At 37.7% G+C, this 23225-nt stretch overlaps 1 protein-coding gene across 5 annotated transcripts in view; it reads left to right on the plus strand.

The window, feature by feature from the left end:
• The window catches only part of LOC143040605 (uncharacterized), a 535837-nt gene that overhangs the window by 293307 nt on the left and 219305 nt on the right, over nt 1-23225 (plus strand). For all 5 annotated transcript variants that reach the window (XM_076211732.1, XM_076211736.1, XM_076211735.1 and 2 more), the window contains 2 exons: nt 7756-7945; nt 15354-15656. In XM_076211732.1, coding sequence (XP_076067847.1) covers nt 7756-7945; nt 15354-15656 — 493 coding nt within the window. The remainder of the gene's footprint in view (nt 1-7755; nt 7946-15353; nt 15657-23225) is intronic.

The following is a 23225-nucleotide window of genomic DNA, read 5'->3' on the forward strand; positions in this document are numbered from 1 at the left end:
CACTTGTCCTCAATGCAAAATTTTCTACAAAACTCACTGCTTGTAATAAGGTCTTACATTTCTGTATGGTCACATATAGCTTAGCCTCATTATTCAGTAAGTTAAGGGATTGTTCAATTGCTACCACCTCCAAGACCTCAATAGTTACCACATTTTCCACGTGCATCCATTTGTCTAGGTCACTCCTCACATTCCTGTCTAGATCCATATATCCATAACCAATATTCTTCCTGACTTTTCTGAATTTCTTTCTGAAATACTCTGGAGAAATCTCATATGCCCTTAACATTTCACTCTTAATCTGGTCATAATCATATATGCCATCTCTATCAAATACCATGTACACATTTAAGACTTTTGTGGATAAACTAGATCTTATCACTGCTGACCAGAGATCCCTTTTCCATCCCAATTGTTTTGCTATACCTTCAAATGTAGAAAAGAACAATTCTGGTCCCTTTCACTAAATTTGGGGGTAAGCTGACTTGCTTTTATGATAATATCTTCTACACCTCTCTCACTACTCACCCAAGTTGACCATCGTGCAGGCCGTACTGCACCAACCCTATTTGTTTCCCTTTGAGAGACCATTTCCTTGTTAAGGATAGACCTCACTATGTGATTCAACTCTAGGTTCCCCATTTATTCTATTTTCACTCCTATTATCTACCAAGTCATAATATCTTCCTCTTTTCCAGGGAAGTCTTTTGTTTTCAATTCTAACTTCCTCCATGTAATATCTCTCTCTTATTCGTGGTAATCTTTCACCTATCCTATCTTCACTCATGTTATCCCTCATACTATAATGTCTGTCCCTTACCTGTGGGGATTCCTTGAAACCATGAAACTCTGCCTCCTGTCTTAGATTGACTTCATTGTGTCTCATCCCACTTTCAATTCTATTTTCCTCTATATGATATCTCTCTCTTACCCTTGGTAATATTTCATCCATCCTATTTTCACTCCTGTCATCCTCCCTACTATATCTGTCCCTTACCTGTGTGGATTCCTCGAAATCGTGAAACTGTGCTCCCTGTCTTAGAATGATTTAATTTTGTCTCTTGTCTCTATATTCATCATCTATTCTGCCCTCACTCCTACCATCTCCCACATCGTAATATTTTTCTCCTACCTGTGCGAATTCCTCGAAGTCAAGATTATTGTCGATACTATTTAAACTGCTTGAGCAAGGCATTCTCCCTTTTTGATTCATATGCCTATTGTATGTAAACAACAAATATGTTGGATGCACTTCTGTTTCTATGATTGATCACTGTTTTAAATTCACTCAGTGACCTAGATTCTCTTTCTTCCTATTTCCACTTGAGTATTTTGTACACACCAATTATTTCATCCAGTGAAGAAGAAAATTGATCCTGGAGAGACCCCCATTTATATGTCACGGAGTAGCATTTGTATTTGAGCTGATGTATCACACCTGACTGTGATTTGATCAGTTCCTTCAATCCAATACCTAGCATGCCTATTTCCCTTTTATTTGGATTTTCTATCTTCACTGGAATAGAAAAAAAAGAGGGATGCAAAAAGTAATTTACATTGTATAGAAATAGAAATAGTAAACTTACTTTAGATCAAGAGGTATGATCAGAGCATGAGCGTGGGAGTGAGAGGATTCCAGGGCCTATGTCCCCTCCTTTTATACAAGGATGCATGACACAAGTGCCAATGGCAGATGCCAATATGTTGTGTCTATAAGCCTACTCTACTTCTATTTACCTGACTTCACACAATCTATCCACTTTATTTTTGCATGAAGTAGGTTTATAATTTATCAATCATTACCTATCAAAATTAATTAAAGTATTAATCAATATACACAGAGATACTACTTTTATGTACCATAGTTGTTTAGATGCCCTCTGACCTTTTCTGCAGAAAGCCTCAGTTATGTACTCATCCGCCGTCTGTGCAGTAAAAACTCCTGTAACTGGTCATTTATCATAAGTTACCTATGTTACTTAAATACAAGGGTAGTGGGTCAAGGATTGGAGATGGTTAAAGAAAATGGAGAAAAGTGGGAGATAAGCCAGTTGTTTGCTGATGACACTGCATTTGTAGCAGGATCAGAGGAGGGATTGAGGATGTTAATGATAGAGTTTGGGAAGGTGTGCAAAAGAAGGAAGTTGAAGATGTGGGTAAAAGTAAGGTGATGATATGTACAAGGGGAGAAAGTGGCAGCAGACTGGAAGTGAGTATTAAGGGAGAGAGACTGGAGGAAGTGGAGAGTTTTAGATTGTGGCGCAGAGGAACTGGCTTTGTATACTAAAACGTGGCACTGGTTGCCCTCTCACTAAGTTACGTAAGTTCACTCACACGGGAGGGCAAGAAGGAACTGTTTACTTGGTGCCACATTTATTTTGACGATAGAAAAGAGAGGGGGGGTTGCCCCTTTACAAGAGGCATTTGCCTCTTCACATGAGAGGCACTGCCATTGTAACTTAGGGAGTAGAGGAGTAGGTGAAAACTGAAAACATGGAACGGCACTAGTTACTAACGCAGCTACAAGCCAAACATAAAAAAAAAAAAAAGAATTACAAAGAATCTGAACATAATTTATGCGCAGCTTAAGACTAATTCATTACGAACATACAGCTACTCTAAGATAACAGATTTTGGCTCAAAAACATTTTACTGAGTTAGCCGTGAAAAAAGGGTGTGACCACTTTGAGTTTTTAGACCCAACTGAAGGCCTAGTAGTCAGTCGTGACGTCACAAACGGCAAAAGTCTTCACACGACTTAATCTTATTCTAAATTAAAGGCAACATCGTACAAATAATGGGACGTTATCTTGCAACACAGCTTGCAGACAACTTACAGAAATTTTGGAAAATAAACAGAAATAGTCTCTGTTCGGAATACACTTAAAAATAAAACATTACAGAAAACGAAACTGATACCCTTTCCAGGGGGAAACGGGCTTAAGACAAAATATATGTAAAAATGGAGATACATAGAATTATGGACAAAGCCCCATTACTGCTCATAATGGCACATATATACTTGGGTGCGAATGTGGTGGGAAAGGGAGTGGAGCTGGAGGTAGAATGTGGATTGAGAGAAGTAAGTAAATGCCTTGGTGGATTAAAAAGTGTAATGAGGAATAGGTTTTTGGGAATGGATGCTAAGAGGAGATTGTATGAAGGAATGATTGTGTCGACAGCACTGTATGGGGCAGAAACATGGAACATAAGAGAGGAGGAGTTTGAATGTGTTTGAGATGAGGTGCCTGAGAAGTATGATAGGTGTTACTAGGCTAGATAGAGTGAAAAATGAGGAGGTGAGGAGGAGAACAGGGGTGGAAAGGGTATTAAGATGATTTGGACACATGGAAAGAATGAGTGAAGAAAGACTAGTGAAAGAGGTGTGGAAGGCAGAGGTGGAAGGAATGAACATGAGGGGTTGACCAAGGATGAGATGGATGGAGTAAAGGGGGAATTGGGAAAGAGGGGAATGTGTTGATGAAGGATTGGAGAGGACAGAAGATAGGGGTGAATGGAGAATGGTTGTGTATGGATGATGCTGTGATGCATGAAGTGGAGTGGGTGGGGGATGGGGGGTGAGGGAGTATGCATGAGAAATAAATTGATGTAGCCCAAAGGGATTTCTCCCCATCTTCTCCTTTTCTGCATGAGGGGACGGAGAGAGGGGGGGGGGTCGCTGATTTAATGAAGAGGCCTTGCTGTGAATTTGCTGTGTCTTGCGACACTGCTTCTGATGCAGGGCAGTGGGTGAGATGCAGGGATGACCTGTCATCCAGGAGGTACTGTACCAAGATAAGAGGGAGGGAAGAGGGTGGAGGGGAGTGGAGTATGTTAGGGATGGAATGGGTGGGAATGGTTTTTATGCCTTTGTTTTTTGGTTACCTCCCTTATAAGGGGGAAAAAGCCTCTGGTATATATATATGTATGTACCTATGAGACTTATTGACCCATTGTCGGAGAATGAGATAAGGTGGACAGAAAATCTGTATATTTCAACCACTATCTTTGGTCATCTTTAGCAGAATGATGTATATTTCAACCACTATCTGTATTTACCTAGTTGTAATATACGGGAGGGGAGCTATGCTCGTGGTGACCTGTCTGTATCTCTTCACATCAAGTTTTATCTTAAAATCTTGAATAGTGTTTGCACATACTGTTTTGTTGTCTAATTTGTTCCATGTATTTATCGCTCTGTGTGGGAAATTGTTCCTTTTCAAGTTTTTTCTATAACTGTCCTTTTTCAGTTTTTTTCCGTGTCCTCTCGTTTTACCGTTTTCCCACACTAACAAGTTGTTCCTGTCTAAAACTGCCATTCCTTTCATTATTCTGTAGATAGTCAGCAAATCTCCTCTTTCTCTTCTTTGTTCCAAAGTTGGCAGATTCAATTTGGACAGTCTTTGCTCATATGTTAGTTCGGCGAGAGTCGGTGGTAGTTTGGTTATTGCTCCTTGTATTCTTTCTAGTTTTTTAATATTCTTTTTGGTACTGGGTGTCCAAAGTGATGCTGCATACTCAAGTTATGGTCCTCTTCTGTTGAAGAGGACCATAGATAGTGGTCAAGATATACAGATTTACTGTCCATCTTATCTCATTCTCCGGCAGTGGGTCAATAAGTCTTATTTTACAAATGGGCTACTACATTAAACCTTCCTGTATGTATCTACCTAGTTGTATTTTGCAGGAGAAGAGCTATGCTCATGAAGACCCACAGTTGTATCTTTCCACATCCAGTTCTTAAATTCATGTATGGTTTTAGCATTCGCTGTTTTCTCTTTTAATTTATTCCATATATCTATCACTCTTTATGGAAAGCTATTCTTTTTCAGATCTCTTCTGTAACTGTCCTTCTTAAGTTTCTTCTTGTGTCCCATGTATTTCTTCTGTCCCATTTAAGTAGATCATCCCTGTCAAGGATTTCCATCCCTTTCATAATTCTCTAGATGGTTATCATATTGCCTCTCTTCTTTGCTCCAGAGTTAGTAAGTTTAGTTTGTCCAATCTTTGTTCGTATGTCAAAATGTTATGTGTCGGTGCCATCTTTGTTAGTGCTCTTTGAATTCTTTCTATTTTTTTTTTTTTTTTTTTTTTTTTTTTTTTTTTTTTTTTTTTTTTTTTTTTTTTTTTTTTTTTTTTTTTTTTTTTTTTTTTTTTTTTTTTTTTTTTTTTTTGTACTGGGTGTCCATAGTGGCACTGCATACTCTAATTTTGGTCATATCAGTGTAACTAGGATTTTCTTTACCATTTCCTCATCCATGTAGTCAAAGGCCACTTTCATTGATCCTATTAAGTTGTAGGTTACTCCAACTATTTTGTTTACATGTTTGTCTGGTGCCATGTCATTTGAAATGATTACTCCTGGGTCTCTTTCTGAGTTTACTTTTGTAACTTGTTTTGTTCCAATTTTGTATTGACCGAATATTCAATTTTTGCTTTTTCCAAATTCCATTATACTACATTTTCTAATGTTGAAATTCACTTTGTTCTTTTTATTCCAATTCTAGACAATGTCTAGATCTCCCTGAAAAGATCTGCAATCTTCGTTACTCACTCTCTTCAGTAGTTTTGCATTATCTGCAAAGTTTATATAGCTATCAGTTCCTTCATCCATTTTGTTTATATAAATAGCAAACATTATCAGAGCCAACATAGAGCCTTGGGGTACTCCACTTATCATGTTTACCCATTTTGAGTTCTTTTTTCTAAGTATCACTCTCATTTTTCTTCCTTCCAAGAAGTTTTTCATCCATTCCAATAATTTTCTTTGTATAGAAACCTGTTGATTAATTTTTTCTTAGTATTCTTGTGTGGTACTTTGTCAAAAGCCTTTTGTAGGTCAAGGAAGGCACAATCTGCCCAGCCATCTCTTTCTTGTAGTATGTCTAGCAATCTTGAGTAAAAGCATATTAAGTTTGTAGTACATGATCTTCCACTTCTAAATCCAAATTGGTTGGGGTTTAATATTTTGTTCTCTTCCAAGTGTTTAGTCCATTTATTTTTGATAACTCTTTTGCATATTTTTGCAATTGTGCTTGTAAGGGATACCAGTCTATAATTTGTTGGATTTTCTTTATTTCCTCCCATATATATTGCTACAATATTAGCATTTTTCCAGTCTTGTACTTTTCCTTCTTTGAGTGAGAAGTCAATAAGCTTGTGTATTTTATCTGTGAGTTCGTCTATGCATTCTTTTAATATCAAGTTCGCTATTCCGTCTGGCCCATGTGACTTTCTAACATCGAGTTTCCTTATTTGGTCCCTTATTTCTTTCTGTGTCACCATTTTTTTTGTTTGTTTTTTTTCATTTTAGGGGATCCTTCTTGGTGACTATCATCCCACAATTGTGAGCTTTCAATTGTAAATACAGACTTAAAGTGTCTGGTCATTACTTCAGCCATTTCTACATCTTCTGTGTATTCTTTATTTCCTTCATGCAGTTTCACTATTTTGTGTTTGTCTTTAAGTTTGTTGTTTACATATCTGTAAAATAGTTTAGGTTGATCTTTGCATTTTGCTATTATATCTTTTTCATAGTTTCTTTTTTCCTCTCTTCGTATGTCTATGTATTCATTTCTCAGTTTGATGTATGTTTGCCATTTAGTCTCTTTTTTGTCTCTTTTCCATCTTTTCCAAGCTTTGTCTCTTCTATTTTTACCATTGCTACACTTTTTATTATACCAGCACTTTATGTACTCCCTTTTCTGTTTCTGCTTAGGCACATATTTATCTGTTCCTTCTTTATATATTTCTTTGAAAATGTTCCATTTCTCTTCCATCTTTGTTTCATCATTTGCAAATTTTTCCCAACAGGCATTTTGAATTTTTTTTTCTAAGTTTTACAAAGTCAGTTTTGTTGTACATTAATCTTCCTTCTCTATGTTTCTCGTTCCTTCTTACCACATTTTGTTCCTTAAGTTTGATCCCTATTAGTATGTGATCACTCTTTCCAATTGGTGTTTTATAGTTTATTTCTTCCACTATTTCAGGTTCAGAGGTGAATATAAAATCTAGTCTTGATGGTTCTTTGTTTTGTCTAAATCTAGTATTTTCTTTAACACATTGTGTCAGTGTGTAATCGATGTACCTATGTTAACAATCCTGCATCTCATTATCTAGCATAAGATAACTAGTAGTGGTCAAATTCAACATACATACACATCTTCATTAAGGATGGTAAGCAATTAAGGCTCTTGCTAGGATGTGGCTTATGGTGCCACACCTGTGTCTCTTTGTATTATTGTAACACGTCATGACACACCACGAAACTTGACACACGACACCACAGATGCCAAGTGTCCCAGATATAGTCACTACACAGAAGACACAGAACACTTCATGCTGCAGCAACCTACACTAACAACCCCCAGACAACAGCACAATATATCTTCCCTGAGTGACTCATGAATCCACCTGCAGTAACCTGAAGGATGCAGGTCTTCTGCAACAGAGCCCAGGGGCAATGGACTGACTGGTTGATTGATGATTAACCTTGGAAAGAATATGTCATACAATACTTTTCTAGAGCTTATGATCTATGATGGTGATAAGTTGTTCCTAATATTTTGTAGTAGATATTTATGTCAACACTGAATGAAACTGCTTAGAATTATCTTACACAAAACATAACAATTGATATTTGCATTGAAAGGATTGATTAGTTGATATACAATACATCACATATGTGGAGTAATAAAATAATTGGATGCATTTAGCATGGGTCCTATTAATGAATTCCTCTTTATCTTTCATCAGAGTGATGGTCAGAACACTTGTCGAGATGTACCAGCATATGTTTCAAAGGAATTTAATTTTACTGTTGACCAAGACCCAAAAGAGGTTTATAATTTGTTGCCCAATCAAAAGTATAAAATATGTGTAAATGCTAGTAACACAGGAGGTACTGGAGAAATGGACTGCAAATCATTTCAGACAAGACCAAAAGGTATGTATTGATTAACTATCTGTTTTGTATTATTCTTGTAATATGATATCACTACAGTTGTAGCTATGTTAATATGAATTTCCAATTTTCAAAACATGTGAATCCCCTCACCTCCATAGGAGGTGCAGCCCTGAGGAACTAAGCCCAAGATCTCTCCCTATCTACAGTAAACCCTCGATATAACAGATTTTGATATACCGGATATCAGATATAATGGACAAAAAAAATCTGACTGGACAAACCCTCGCTATAATGCATTTTCATCCGTTATAACGAGGGATCCTCTGTTATAATGGATCTGTTTTTACAATTGAGAGCTCACAATTTTGGGAAGATGGACAACAAGAAAGATCACCCATAATGAAAGAAATAAAGGTAACAGGAAATCGCATGGACTGGATGGAATTGCAAATTGGATACTGAAAGAGTGTATAGATGAACTGATAGAAATTATACAAGATAATAGACTTCTCACTCAAAGAGGGAAAGGTACCACAAGATTGGAAAGGTGCAAACATAGTACCAATATATAAAAGAGGAAATAGGGAAGATCCTACAAACTTCAGACTGGTATCCCTTACAAGCACAGTAGCAAAAATATGTGAAAAAGTCATCAGAAACAAATGGACCAAACACTTGGAAGAAAATGAAATAGTAAACCCTAAGCAATTTGGCTTTAGAAGTGGAAGATCGTGTACCACAAACCTAATTTGCTTTTACTCGAGATTAATTGAGATATTACAAGAAAGAAATGGCTGGGCAGATTGCACCTTCTTGGACTTGCAGAAGGCTTTTGACAAAGTATCACATAAAAAATTAATAAGAAAAATTGAAACAATCGGAGGAATATAAGGTAAGCTGCTGGAATGGATGAAGTATTTCTTAATTGGGAGAAAAATGAGAGTGGTACTTGGAGACAAAAATTCGAACTGGGAAGATGTGAAGAGTGGCATCCCGCAAGACTTTGTATTGGTTCCTTTAATGTTTGCCATATATATAAATGATATGGATGAGGGAGTAAATTGTTACATGAACTTCTTTGCTGACAATGTCAAATTACTCAAGAGAGTAAGCAGAGAAGAAAATTGCAGATCCCTACAAGAAGACCTGGACAAAATATAGGAATGGAGTCAGAGATGTGAAATGAACTTCAACATTAAGAAATATAGCATAATGGAATTTGGAAAAAGCAAAAATAGAGTATCAGGTCAATATAAAATTGAAAACAAAGAAGTCAAAAATGTCGATTCAGAAAGGGACCTGGGAGTAATCATCTCAAGTGACTTGACACCTGATAAACATGTCAATAGATTATTTGGAGAGACTTTTAACTTATTAAGGTCAATGACAGTGGCCTAAAAAAATAGTGGTTACACTGATAAGACCTAAACTAGAATATGCTGCAACACTGTGGGCACCTAGCACAAAAAAGAACATAAGAAAATTAGAAAGAATCCAAAGAGCAGCAACAAAAATGGTACCTACACTGTCAAATCTGACATACATAAAAAGATTGGAGAAATTACATCTGTCAACACTGGAATAGAGAAGAGAAAGCGGTGATTTGTTGACCATTTACAGAATTATGAAAGGGATGGAAATTCTCGATAGAGATTACTCATTAAAGTGGGACAGAAGAGAAACAAGAGCACACAAAAAGAAACTAAAGAAGGACAGTCACAGAAGAGACCTGAAAAAGAATAGCTTCCCACATAGAGTGATTGATGTCTGAAACAAACTAAATGGAGAAACAGTGAGTGCCAAAACTATACATGATTTTAAGAATAAACTGGAAGTAGAGAGATATGGAAACGGGTCACTACAAGCATAGCTCTTATCCCGTAAAATACAACTAGGTAAATACATATGTAGTTGAAGTGACAGCGAAGATTGAAACTCCGGAAAAAACAAAATTTCGTGGATCTCAATAATGAGGGAGTACCTGTATTGTAATAGTAGATAAGGGAAAACTCATGGTGCAGTGGGAAGATGAAAAAAGGAGAAGAGAAGAGATTACTGAGGAAAATAGAAGAAAATGAGGAACGGGATGAACGGGCCCCAGATGTCAGAAGGATTGTCAACCAAAGATGTGCAGATGACAGAGGTGAAGTTGAAGAAATTAGTAAAAATGTAAAAATTAGAAATATAGATAAGAGCAGTGCAATGGAAGGTGGAGATAATTATTTTCATGGATTTAATGAGGGAAGAGATGACAACCTCCCCTGAATAGCAAGTCTAGAGGAAAAACTAACAAAAATGAATGAACAATGGGAGGTTAGGTTCAGTCAACTTGGACTGATTACACAAAGAGTTGATCAATTGGAAGAACTAAACAAGGAGAACCAAAGCCTAGATAAAGACATAGAAGAATAAAAAAGACAGTTAAAAGAAGTAAAGGATGAGAATGAGGAATTAAAGAAAAATAATAAAGAGAATAAAGAGTCCATAGAAAAAGAGGTAAGTGGTTGGAAAAAGGTTTAGGAAAATAGCAAAATTGAATTTAGAGATATAGTGAAACAACAGATGAAGGAACACACAAAGGACACAATTATTAAAGTGATGAGAGAGATGGAGAATATAGTAAGAGACTTAGCAAACAAAAAGAAATGTATAATTATGTTAGGAATGGAAGAGAAACATAATCCAAATAGGACTACACGAGTAAGAGAGGAGAAAGAAAGAGTGAACAGGAAACAAAGAATATTTCAAAAAGGTGAACTGGACATAGGGAAAGAAATGGAAGAAATACATCGACTTGGGAAATTCAGTATAGACAAGACCAGACCAATTAAGGTTAAATTTAGGTCACAAATGACAGCAGAGAAGGTCTTATAAAAAACAGGAAAACTAGCAGAAAGTGATCAGTACAAACAGGTATGGATAAAAAGAGATGAATAAAGAGGAAAGAGAGGAAGAGAAAACAAAAAGAATTGAAGCTAAGGAAAAAACGAGAACAGAGTCAAAGAAATTCTATTGGAGAGTAGTGGATATGAAAGTGAGGAAATGGTTCATAGGAGAGAAAAACGAAAGGAAAACAGAAAACAGGATGGAGGGAGCAGAAAATTAAAAAGTGTCCCTCACAAATATAGATGGATCAATAACAGGCTTGAATGAACTGAATGATTACCTGATGGAAAAGGAACCTGACTAGTGGGAATTGAAAGGTCCATTACCCCCCAACAGTATAGGACATGATACGTATAATTATTGGATTAGAGAAAGAGAAGTAAAACAAGGTGGTGGAGTTATGATCCTGACTAAGAAGAATATAAATGTGAGGAATGTTACATACGGATAGAACAGAATCGAAATGATCATGATGGAAATACAGGACAGGGACAAGATGAGCAGGAAGTTTGTGGTAAATCATATGCCTCCTAAAACAGCTTCGTGGGAAGAGAGAGAACACAAGAATATGTTAGAAAACACAAGGATAACACTAAATAAGGTAATGGATGATGGAGGAAGAATAGTTATAATGGGTGACTTTAATGGTAAAGAAATCTGCTGGGAAGAGATGACAGTGAAGGGTGGAGACGACCTATGGGGAGGTGTACTGCTTGATATGATTATAGAACATGCAATGACACAATGGATACAAGAAAATACTAGGTATAGAAATGAGGAAGAGCCATCAAGACTAGACCTAATAAATCACATCAGAACCCGAAATAGTGGACAAGATTGAATATAAGACACCAATAAGTAAAAGTGACCACATGCATGAAAAAATTAACAATATAGAAAGGGAAGATTGATGTATGAAAAGTAAATTTTGATAAGATAAGAGAATTCTTTCAAAAAGCAGACTGGGAAAGAATACACAAGGAGGAAACGGCAGTAGAAGAGAAATGGATAATTTTGACAAATTTTTTATGAAGGAGTGAAAAAGTATGTCCCAAGACAAAAGCAAGAAAAAGAATATGTAAAGTGCTGGTACAACAAAAGATGTAGGGAGTTAAAAGACAAAAGAGATAAAGCTTGGATGAAATGGAGAAAAGACAAAAGAACTGAAAAATGGATAATATATACTAGTTATAGAAATGAATACCATATTTTCTGGCGTATAGTGCTTGACTTTTTTCCGTTGGAAGGGCCTAGAAATGGGGGGTGCGTGTTATCCGGTGGTGTGCATTATCTACGGCCTACGATAAAAATTCTGCGGCTGTGTGTGTAATTTTTTTCACAACAACGTGATGATGTTGGCCGTCACAAAGTCAGGACGGCACACTTCTCCATGACATTCCGTGAGAACAAGAAGAACAGCCATGGTGACATGAAAGAATACGCCAGCATGGGCTATATAGATATTTGGTATAGGTAGGTATCTATTGAATCTTATTTTTCATGAAACATGATCAATATTCATGATATTTGCCCATGTTCACAGCATCCTAGTTTGAATTTTTATGTTGGCTTTGTTGCTTCACTTTAGGTATGGTACAAATTCCATTGCAGCCGTTCATAAACTCGTGTCAAACACCTGACTACAACACCTCTTTCGGGAGTTATATTAACTAAACGTCACCTCGATGAGAGACTGTCCTATTTCACCACTGTCATTGCAGGTTCAAAGCTAAAACGAAACAGTCTTATTTCAGTATTAGATAAAAAATGGTAAAGACGAATTATTTTCTCAAGATATAAAATGAACATTTTCTGTAAAAATCCTGAAATTTTTCTGTATATTTTACTTTCAATAAACTTTTTTTAGATCATATTTCCTACAAACTATTTAAGCTACAAAGTAATAAGGGACGCACAACATGAGTCATATACCGGTACATGTAGTTCCGACTTTTTCTTAGTTGTGTCCTGATTGATGCTTAAACTGACACTTAATTTAGTGACAAATCAAGAGATCTCCCAGCGGTGGCTCTAGCCAATGAAAAATACTTCTCCATGTAACCTCATTCACATAATACTAAGTAATTAATCGCCGTTATTTCATTGGTTTATTTTTACTAACATTAATTATCGTAGTCTATTCAAATATTTGGGATCCGTAAAACAGCACTGGTACCAACATCATGAACGTTGGTCGTTTTAGCTCACTCGGAATATGCTAGATCAGGGCCGAGATTGACAGTTCTATTGCCAATCTAGCCTACAGTAAACACCCTCTTGCGAGAGTTTGTTAAAATAAACGTCACTTCAGTAAAGACACTTATGAACCGAAACATAGTTTGTTGCTGCATGGCGATAAAAACTTGTATACGGTGATAAAAACTTGTACACTGTGATAAAAACTTGTAAGATGAATTATTTCCTCCGGATAGTAAATTACCATTTTTCTGTAAGATTCCAAAAATTTTCATGTACATATTCTATTCAATAAACTTTTCATGGCTGAAATTTCCCACAAAACAATGGATCAACGCAAGTAGGAGTCGCATACATGCAGTTCACAAGCTATAGCCACCAGTGACTTTTCCTGGCATGCGCATTATACGTCGGTGCGCGCTATCTGTGTACTGAGATAACAAAGTGCATGGGTGCGCATTATAACCCGATGCGCATTTTAAGCTGGAAGATACAGTATGTACAAGTGTGCAGAGAAGAAAAGAGAAAATATGAAAAAGATGTCATAGAAAAATGTAAAGATCAACCAAAACTATTTTACAAATTTGTAAACAACAAACTGAAAAACAACAAGAAATAGAGCAACTATGACAAGGAGGAGTTGAATGCACAGAGGAAATAGAAATGGCAGAAATTATGAACAAGCATTTTAAATCGGTGTTTACATGGGAGAACATACAACCTAGAGATATTGAATGGGAGGAGAGAGTTCCCCCTATGAAAAAGATAGAAGTATCAAGGAATGAAATAATGAAACACTCGAGTAATCTTGATGTCAGAAAATTGTATGGACCAGATGAAATAGCAAACTGGATTTTGAGAGAATGCAGGAATGAACTAACAGACAAAATACATAGCCTAATCAACAGTTCCTTGAAAGAAGGGAAAGTTCCAAAAGATTGGAAAAAAGCAAATATAGTACCAATGTATAAAGGGGGAAACAAGGAAGACTCTACTAACTATAGACCAGTCTCTCTTACAAGTACAATAGCTAAATTTTGTGAAAGAATTATCAAAAGTAGATGGGTAAGGCATTTAAAAAAAAAAACAATGTACTAAATCTGAGGCATTTTGGATTTAGACAAGGAAGATCATGCTTCACAAACTTAATGTGTTTCTATTCAAGGCTAATAGATGTAATACAAGAAAGAGATGGATGGGCTGATTGTGCATTTCTAGACCTGAAAAAAGCTTTTGATAAGGTGCCACATAAGAAGTTGCTTAAGAAATTAGAAACTGCAGGAGGAATACAGAACAAACTGCTGAAGTGGATGGAAGACGTCTTGCATGAAAGAAAAATGAGAGTAGTGATAAGAGACAAACACTGATTGGAATGAAGTGATAAGTGGGGTTCCACAAGGAACAGTTCTGGCCCCAATAATGTTTGCTCTATATATTAATGATATGGATAAAGGAATTGAAAGTTATATGAGCTTCTTTGTGGATGATGCAAAATTGTTGAAAAAAGTGAACACTGAGGAAGATTGTGAGTCACTACAGAGTGATCTCAATAAAATATGGGAATGGAGTAGGAAGTGGGAGATGGAATTCAATATTAAGAAGTGTAGTATAATGGAATTTGGAAGAAGCAAAAAAAGAATAGTGGGATCATATAAATTGGGAGAAGAAGAAATAAAAAAAAAGTAGAAAATGAGAAGGACTTGGGAGTCATTTTTATGAATAACGTGTCCCCTGAGAAACATATAAAAAAAAAATTGGAGAAACTTATAATTTAATAAGAACAATCAAAGTGGCATTTACATACCTAGTGAAGAAAAATACTAGTCACTTTGATAAGACCAAGATTGGAATATGCAGCGATGACATGGTCACCAAGTAAGAAAAAAATGTATAACAAAACTTGAAAGAATACAAAGAGCAATTACAAAATTGGCACCAACACTCAGAACTATCATATGAAGGGAGACTAGAAAAACTTGAGCTACAGACATTGGAGCAAAGAAGAGAGAGAGAAGACTTGATAACTATTTCTAGAATTATGAAAGCCATAGAAACTATTGATAGAGACTATCTAATAAAATGGGATAGAAATACAAGAGGACACAGAAAAAGAAAATCAGGAAGGACAGTTATAGAAGAGATCTGAAAAAGAACAGCTTTCCCCACAGGATAATAGACATTTGGAACAAGTTAGATGAGAAAGTCGTGTGTGCAAAAACAATACATGAATTTAAAAAGTTTAGATAAAATGAGATATGAAGACGAGACACCATGAGCATAGCTTCCCTTCCTGTAAAATACAACTAGGTAAATACAACTAGGTAAATACATGTATTTACTAATTTTTTTTTCTTATCTTTTACAGCCCCTGAAAACAGCTTAACTATAACTGCATGTACGTCCCATTGGTGTAGAGTGAAAGCCAATGGAAACTGCAGTCAGTACCACAGTGACAACATTAAAGTTAATGCAACTCTGCAGGGAATCCGAGAGTGTGACAATCATCACTGGAATCAGACAGTAGTTGCAAGTCTTGTTGGATATCAATTTTTTCAGGCTGATTTCAAAAACCTAAACTGTGCAATCACTTATCATGTCACTTTTACTCCTTGGAATATGGGTGGAAAAGGGCAGTCAGTAAAGACAAACTTCACAAAAGAATATTGTGGTAAGAAGGTGTTTTTATTTGTTGCAAATACATACATATATCAAAGGCTTTTCCCCCTTACAAGTGAGGTAGCCAAAAAACAAAAGCATAAAATCCACTCCCACCCATTCCATCCCCACATACACTCATACCTCGATTTAACGGACCTCACTTTAACAGATTTCGGATGCAATGGACAAAATCTGTAGCTTCCGGATCGTCCGGGGCGACCGGACGCGGTCCGATGTTTCCGCAGTTGACCACCAGATGACCTGTGGTCGCTTTGTGTATAACTGTGCCAGAACACGTGGAGCTGTTTGGTCCGTGTTTTTCGGCCTTTTTGGCCCTGTTTTGTGTGTTGTTTGTGAAATAATTCAACAGGTTTTTTTAACCATGGAACCTGTACATCCTGTAGAAAAGAGGAAAAGAGTCAATTTAATAGTATCACAGAAGCTTGAGTTGATTAACAGGTTGAAAAGTGGAGTGTCAGTGAAGCAGGTGTGTGATGAATATGGAGTAAAGAAACAAATTGTGTCTGATATTCGTAAACAAAAGGAACAACTTACCCAATATTCGCTGAAGTATTCGGTTGATGAAAATTTTGGACTTGGTACTCATGGGGTGAAAATTTTGGGCCAGATCCTAGGCATTTACACTAACAGATTGAATAGTGTGCTTAAGTAAAAGTATTGTACTGTATTCATTCCTCATTTTTTTGTAATGTAATCGTTGAAATACAGTAGTATCGGAAACTTCGGACAATTGAGTACATCGGACCGGTGTTCCCCCCTTTTAGTCCGTTAAATCGAGGCATGAGTGTACTCCACTCCCATTCACCCCCTTCCCTCCCTCTTATCTTGGTTCCTCCTGGATGACTGGTCATCCTTGCATCTCCCTCACTGTCCTGGGTCAGAAATAGTATTGCAAGACAAAGCACATCCACAGCAAAGCCACTTCATCAAGTTGGCGACCTCCCTCTCTGTCCCCTCATGTGGAAATGGAGAAGATAGGGAGAAATCCCTTCAGGCTGCATCAATTTATTTTTCACACATACACCCTCACTCCCATCCCCACCCACTCCCCCTCATGCATCACAACATCATCCATACACAACCATTCTCCATTCACCCCTATCTTCTGTCTTCTCCTGTCCTTCCTCAACAGACATTCCCCTCTTTCCCAATGTCCCTTTTACCCTATCCATCCATTTCATCCTTGGTTGCCCCCTCATGATCACTCCTTCTACCTCTGCCTTCTACACCACTTTTACTAATCTCTTTTCACTCATTCTTTCCATATGTCCAAACCATCCCAAATTTTTGCAAATAGATTAACTAAAAATTTAATTAGTTTAGCAGATTGACTATGTAGTTTGCCATAGGCAGTTTCCTAGAGGCTGAAGATCTGTAAGACAAAACCAAGTCAATGGTTTGAATGTGTGTGTAAAGAAACTTCATTATGGTAATACTTTGAACAGCAATTGTATAACATGACAGTAATGTAACATTCTAATTTTGTAATCTCTCACATTTGAGTGGTAGAATGTGTAGCTATGTTTTCTCATTTAAAAAATTAATCATGTCCTTCAGAATTTTATACATACATATACCAAGGCTTTTTCCCCCTTACAAAGAAAGTAGCCAAAAAACAAAGGTATATAATCCACTCCCACCCATTCCATCCCCACATACAGTACTCCATTCCCATTCACCCCCCTCCCTCCCTCTTATTTTGGCTCCTCCTGGATGATGGGTCATCCCTGCATCTTCCCCACTGCCCTGGGTCAGTAGCAGTATCACAAGACACAACACATCCACTGCAAGGCCGCTTCCTTAAATCTGTGACCCCCCTCTCTGTCCCCTCATGTAGAAAAAGAGAAGATGGAGAAATCCCTTCAGGTTGCATCAAATGATTTTTTTCACACATACTCCCTCACCCCCATCCCCCATCTACTCCACCTCATGCATCATCCATACACAACCATTCTCCATTCACCACATCTTCTGTCTTCTCCCATTCTTCAATAGATATTCCCCTCTTTCCCATTGCCCCCTTTACCTCATCCATCCATCTCATCCTCGGTTGCCCCTGCATGTTTTCTCATTTTACCTCTGCCTTCCACACCTCTTTTACTAGTCTTTCTTCACTCATTCTTTCCATGTGTCCAAACCATCCCAATACTCTTTCACCAACCCTATCTCTCAACCCCCTCTCCAACCCCCTCTCCAACTCCAACACCAACTGGACAAAAGAACACAAATACATACCTCATCTCTACATCAACAACACTCTAATACCACACACAAACACACCAAAAATTCTTGGTGTAACATACGATACATCCATGTCTTTCAAACAACACCTCACAAACATAAAAAACAAATGCACACCTAGACTTAATGCACTTAAGTCAATCACTGGAACAACATTTGGACAAAACAAAGAAACTAATATAACAATATACAAACAATTCATACGCTCAGTGATGAATTATGCGAGTCCTGCATGGGCTCCTAATCTCAGTGAGACACACCACAACACCCTTCAAATCATACAAAACAAAGCCCTAAAAACAATTACAGGCTGCACAAATACATCACCTACAGACCATTTACACCATGAAACAAAAGTCCTCAAAGTCAAGGACCACCTCGACATGAGAGGCACACAAACACTTGCTGCAGCCACCACAAACACATCACACCCGCTACACTACATAGCAGAACACCCACACACGCCAAGAAACATTAAAACTACACCCAAAGACCTTTATTACACACAGATACTCTCTTCTCTTCCTCCACAACCACCAAATACCAGCCTCCGGAAACATATTCATAATCATATCACTCACCGCTCCATTAACACACTGAAAGACAACACACTGCTGCATGCCAGACCCCCTGATATCCACCCTTCTGAATCCTCTCTCCCACGTAAGGACAGAGTCCACTTGGCCAGACTGCGATGCGGTCACCACCCAGCACTTCTAAGCTACCAGAAGAGGCTGGACGACCGTGTTGTGGACAGCTGCCCAGGATGTAACACTTCACCCCATACCATACAACACATAATGGAAGACTGCATTATACACAATCATGCACGCAAACAACACAACATACACTCTATAAAGGATTTGTGGGAAAACCCAGTTTCGGCTGTGGCCTTCCTTGGGGAGACGGGACTGCTCGGACAGACAGTCTAGGGAACGACAACAACAACAACAACCCCCTCTCCACCCCCATTCTCTTCCTCACCTCCTTGTTTCTCACTATCCAGCCTAGTAACCACTATCATACTTCTCAGACACCAACAACAGTCTTCCTATTATAATAACCTTTATAAACCTTATTGTGATTTTTCTAAGTTCTTGCCTATTTCTCTTTCTTCAACTTTTTGAAGTTAGTACCTACAAGCTTTGAGTAAGGGGTATTCCTTCTGAACCTTTTGACAATATTATCTCATACAAGGAAGCAAGGGGTTCTTGTGAGGTTTTACTGAGATAAAAAAGAGAAAATCCTAGACCTTCATGCATTATTATTCTAGTGATAACAGCAAATCTATACCTTCATCCCAGCCCTTCTCAAACTCTAAGATAAATGCTCTCATCAAGTGTTTTAGAGTTCAGTGGACCCTCTGAAGACTCTCTTGACTTTGTGGGTGATATGCTGATGTGACCACATGTTTATTGTTGAAGCCTTCCAAGGCTCCCTTGAATATCCCACTTAAAAAGTTAGTGCCTCTGTCACTTTGTACTTCCCGAGGCATACCAATCTTACTAAAGTAAGACATTAACCTCTTCCATGTAGGCATCATGAGGCATGAGTGGGTGTACGACGCATGAGTGGTTGTACGAGGATGCAAGTATCGGCATCTTTATTATATTTATTTTGTAGTTGTAGCTGAGTGACCCCCGAATTCTGTGAAATTGTTGGATCACATTTTCTGTGTTTATTATTACTCAGTGAAAAAGAATGATTAATATAGCAGTGATTTTATTTTTTATAATGCAAGTATTGTGATGCATGAATCATTGTACCTCAAGCATCCGATGCTGCACGCGAGAATTTGAATCGTATTAAAGAGGTAAAGGCTTTAGTGATTGTTCTTGCTTTTATGTTTGGCAGGGGTATTGCTTCAGCATACCATGAGGATTGACAAATAATAGTAAGCAGAAATGACTCACCAGATTTGTTTTTTGGGAGGGGTCCTACATAATCAACAACTATTCTACTGAAAGTTCCCTCATTGACAGGAACTTGGCACATAGGTACCTTCTTGGGAGTGTCACTAGGTTTCCCAGACAGCTGGCACACAATACAATGTTTAATTACCCTCTTGATGTCTTCAGACATGTGTGGTCACAAAAAATAGTTGAGTACAAACTGTTTGGTCTTGGTGACTCCAAGGTGGACACAGGTAGTCTCATGAGTCAGCCTCATGATCTTCCACCTAATCTTCTTTGGAACTATGATTTGCATGATGACATCACCTACCTCATCTGACACTTCTCTCAGAAATACATTATCTTCCACGATGAACTTGGTCATGCTGTACTTTTCTTCTTCCTGCTCCTCCTCAGCTGTTTGGCACATCTCCTTCAGCCCTGGGTCCTCCTGTTGTAGTTGGATGAGTTCCTCTCTATCAGTAGGTTTCCCAGGGATCATTTCTTCTGCTTGGGTGTTGCCTCCCTGGGCTCCTGCTACATCTTCTGCTGCTACCCCTATCTCTTCTTCTTGGGCCTTCTTGGTCTGAGATCTGGCAATGACTGCTACTGGATCCTCCATGTCAGATTTGTCATTGTTTGTCTGTCTGGTGATAGGTTCATTTCCCATCTTTAGTCTAACCTGGACTATCTCACCTATATCATTTCCAAGGATGTCTATCCCTTTCACTGGAAGTTCTGCTATCCCTACTTCAACGCTCATTGTCCTACCATCTATTTCAAGTAAAGCCTTAGCTATGGGCATTAGTATTGTCACTCCTCTGGCTAATCCTGTGGTAGACTGACATATGTATCTATCTTCTAATCCTGGTATTACATTTGGCCTCACAATGGTGTGGGATGCCCCTGTGTCTTGCAGAGGCTTGAATACACATTTCCTTCTACTTCTATCTTGGCATCTTTCACATAAGGTAACCACTCTTGACTTAATCCTGTATCTTCCATCTTGTCTACCCTATCTTCACCTAGACAGCAAATCTATTATCTTTATTCCCTGCTACTTCATTCTCCCTTGTCTCCAGTCTTGAGTGTCCCCTTGCTTTTATTTCCCTTGGGGTAATTTTCCATCCCATCACCATATTCAACTGCAGGTATAGTATCTACTATTTTTATCCATCTCCCTCCTATTTCCTCCTGTGCACATTATATCTGGCCTAGTTTGCTTCTTTCCCATTTCCCGCCAGTACCTTTGTCCTTTGTCTTTTTTTTTTTTTTTTTTCTTTTTTTTGTGCAGGTAAGTTACCTGGGTTAGATGGGTGTCATGCAGAGTGTCTAAGAAAGGCAGATACAGTGATGCTGAACTGGCTGGTGAGATTGTTTAATGTTTGTCTAAAAAGAAGATAGAGTGCCAGAGGACTGGAGGAGTGCCTGTATAGTTGCACTTTACAGGGGAAAAGGAGACAAGTGTGAGTGTAGTAGTTTCAGAGGGATTCGTTTGTTGAGTGTAGTTGGGAAGGCTTATGGGAGGGTTTTGAGAGGATTAGGAGAGGAATAGAGGGAGTAATTGGTGAGGAACAGTGTGGGTTTAGGACAGGTGGGGATTGTGTTAATCAGATTTTTGTGGTAAGGCAGAAATGTAAGAAAGCTTTGGCTAAAAGTAAGGATTTTTTTTAGCCTTTATGGATTTGGAAAAGGCTTATGGCAGGGTAGACAGGGGGGCACTATGGAACGTATTACAAATACCAGTATATAGGATAGGAGGAAAGCTGTTAAGAGCAGACAAGAGTTTTTACGAGAGTAGTAGACCCTGTGTTAGAATTAGAAATGGAGAGAAAGAGTGATTTGAGGTAAAGGTGGGATTTTGCTAGGGATATGTCATGTCACCATGGCTGTTCAATTTATACATGGATGGGGTAGTGTGAGAAGTAAATGCAAGCTTAATGGGCTGGGGATTGGAGATGGTTTAAGAAAATGGAAAAAAAATGGAGATAAGCCAGTTGTTGTTTGCTGACAACACTGCACTTGTTGCAGGATCAGAGGAGGGATTAAAGTAGTGGAGTTTGGGATGGTGTGCGAAAGAAGGAAGTTGAAGACAAATGTGGGTAAAAGTAGGGTGATGAGATGTACTAGGGGAGAGAATGGTAGCAAATTAGAAGTGAGTATTAAAGGAGAGAGACTGGAGGAATTGGGTAGTTTTAGATACTCGAGGGCAAATGTGGCAGGAAAGGGAGGAGTGTAGGTGGAGTAGAATGTAGATGAGAGAAGCAAGTAAATGCCTTGGTGGATTAAAAAATGTAATGAGAATTAGACCTTTGGGAGTGGATGTTAAGAGGAGATTGTATGAAGGGGTGATTGTGCCAACAGTACTGTATGGGGTAGAAACATTGAACATAAGAGAGGAGTTTATTTACCTAGTTGTATTTTATGGGAAGAGACCTATGGTCATTGTGATCCGCCTTTGTATCTTTCAGCATCTAGTTTGTTCTTACATTCTTGTATAGTTTTTGCACTCACTGTTTCCTCATTCAATTTGTTCCAGATATCCACCACTCTGTGTGGGAAACTATTCTTTTTCAGATGTCTTCTGTAACTATTCTTTTTAAGTTTCTTTTCATGTCCTCTTGTTTTTCTTTTACCCCACTTTAAATATTCACCTCTATCAAGGACTTCCATCTCTTTCGTAATACTGTAGATGGTTAGTAGATCTCCTCTTTCTCTTTGTTCCAGGGTTGGTAGTTTGAGTTTGGCCAATCTTTGTTCATATGTCAATTTGTAATCTTTGTTGTTGCTCTTTGAATTCTTTCTAATTTCTTTATTTACTCTTTAGTACTAGGTATCCATGATATCGTAGTGTACTCCAACCTTGGTCTTATCAATGTAACTAATATTTTCTTTAATATTTCTTCATCCAAGTAGTCAAAGGATCTTGATCTTATTGATCTTAGTAAATTGAATGTTTCTCTGACTATTTTGTTGATATGTTTGTCTGGTGCCATGTCTTTACTGATAATTACTCCTAGATCCCTTTCCAAGTTAAATTTTTTAACCTCTTTTGTACCAATTTTATATTGTCCCAATATTCTATTTTTACTTTTTCCAAATTCCATTATACTACATTTCTTGATGTTGAAGTTCACTCTTTTGACTCCATTCCTAGACTTTGTCCAGGTCATTTTGTAGTGATTCACAATATTCCTCTGTACTTTGTTTAGTAGTTTTGCATCATCTCCAAAGAAGTTCATATAACATTCCACACCTTCATCCATGTCATTCATATATGTGACAAACATTATCAGAGCTAATACGGAACCCTGCAGGACTCCACTTATCATCTCTTCCCAGGTTGAGTTCTTGTCTCAAAGTATCACCCTCATTTTTCTCCTGTTCAAGAAATCTTCCATCCATTCCAATAACTTTCCTTGTAC

The sequence above is a fragment of the Oratosquilla oratoria genome, chromosome 29 (assembly GCF_046742065.1).
Source record: "Oratosquilla oratoria isolate Oo_2021 chromosome 29, ASM4674206v1, whole genome shotgun sequence".
Taxonomy (NCBI): Eukaryota; Metazoa; Arthropoda; class Malacostraca; order Stomatopoda; family Squillidae; genus Oratosquilla; species Oratosquilla oratoria.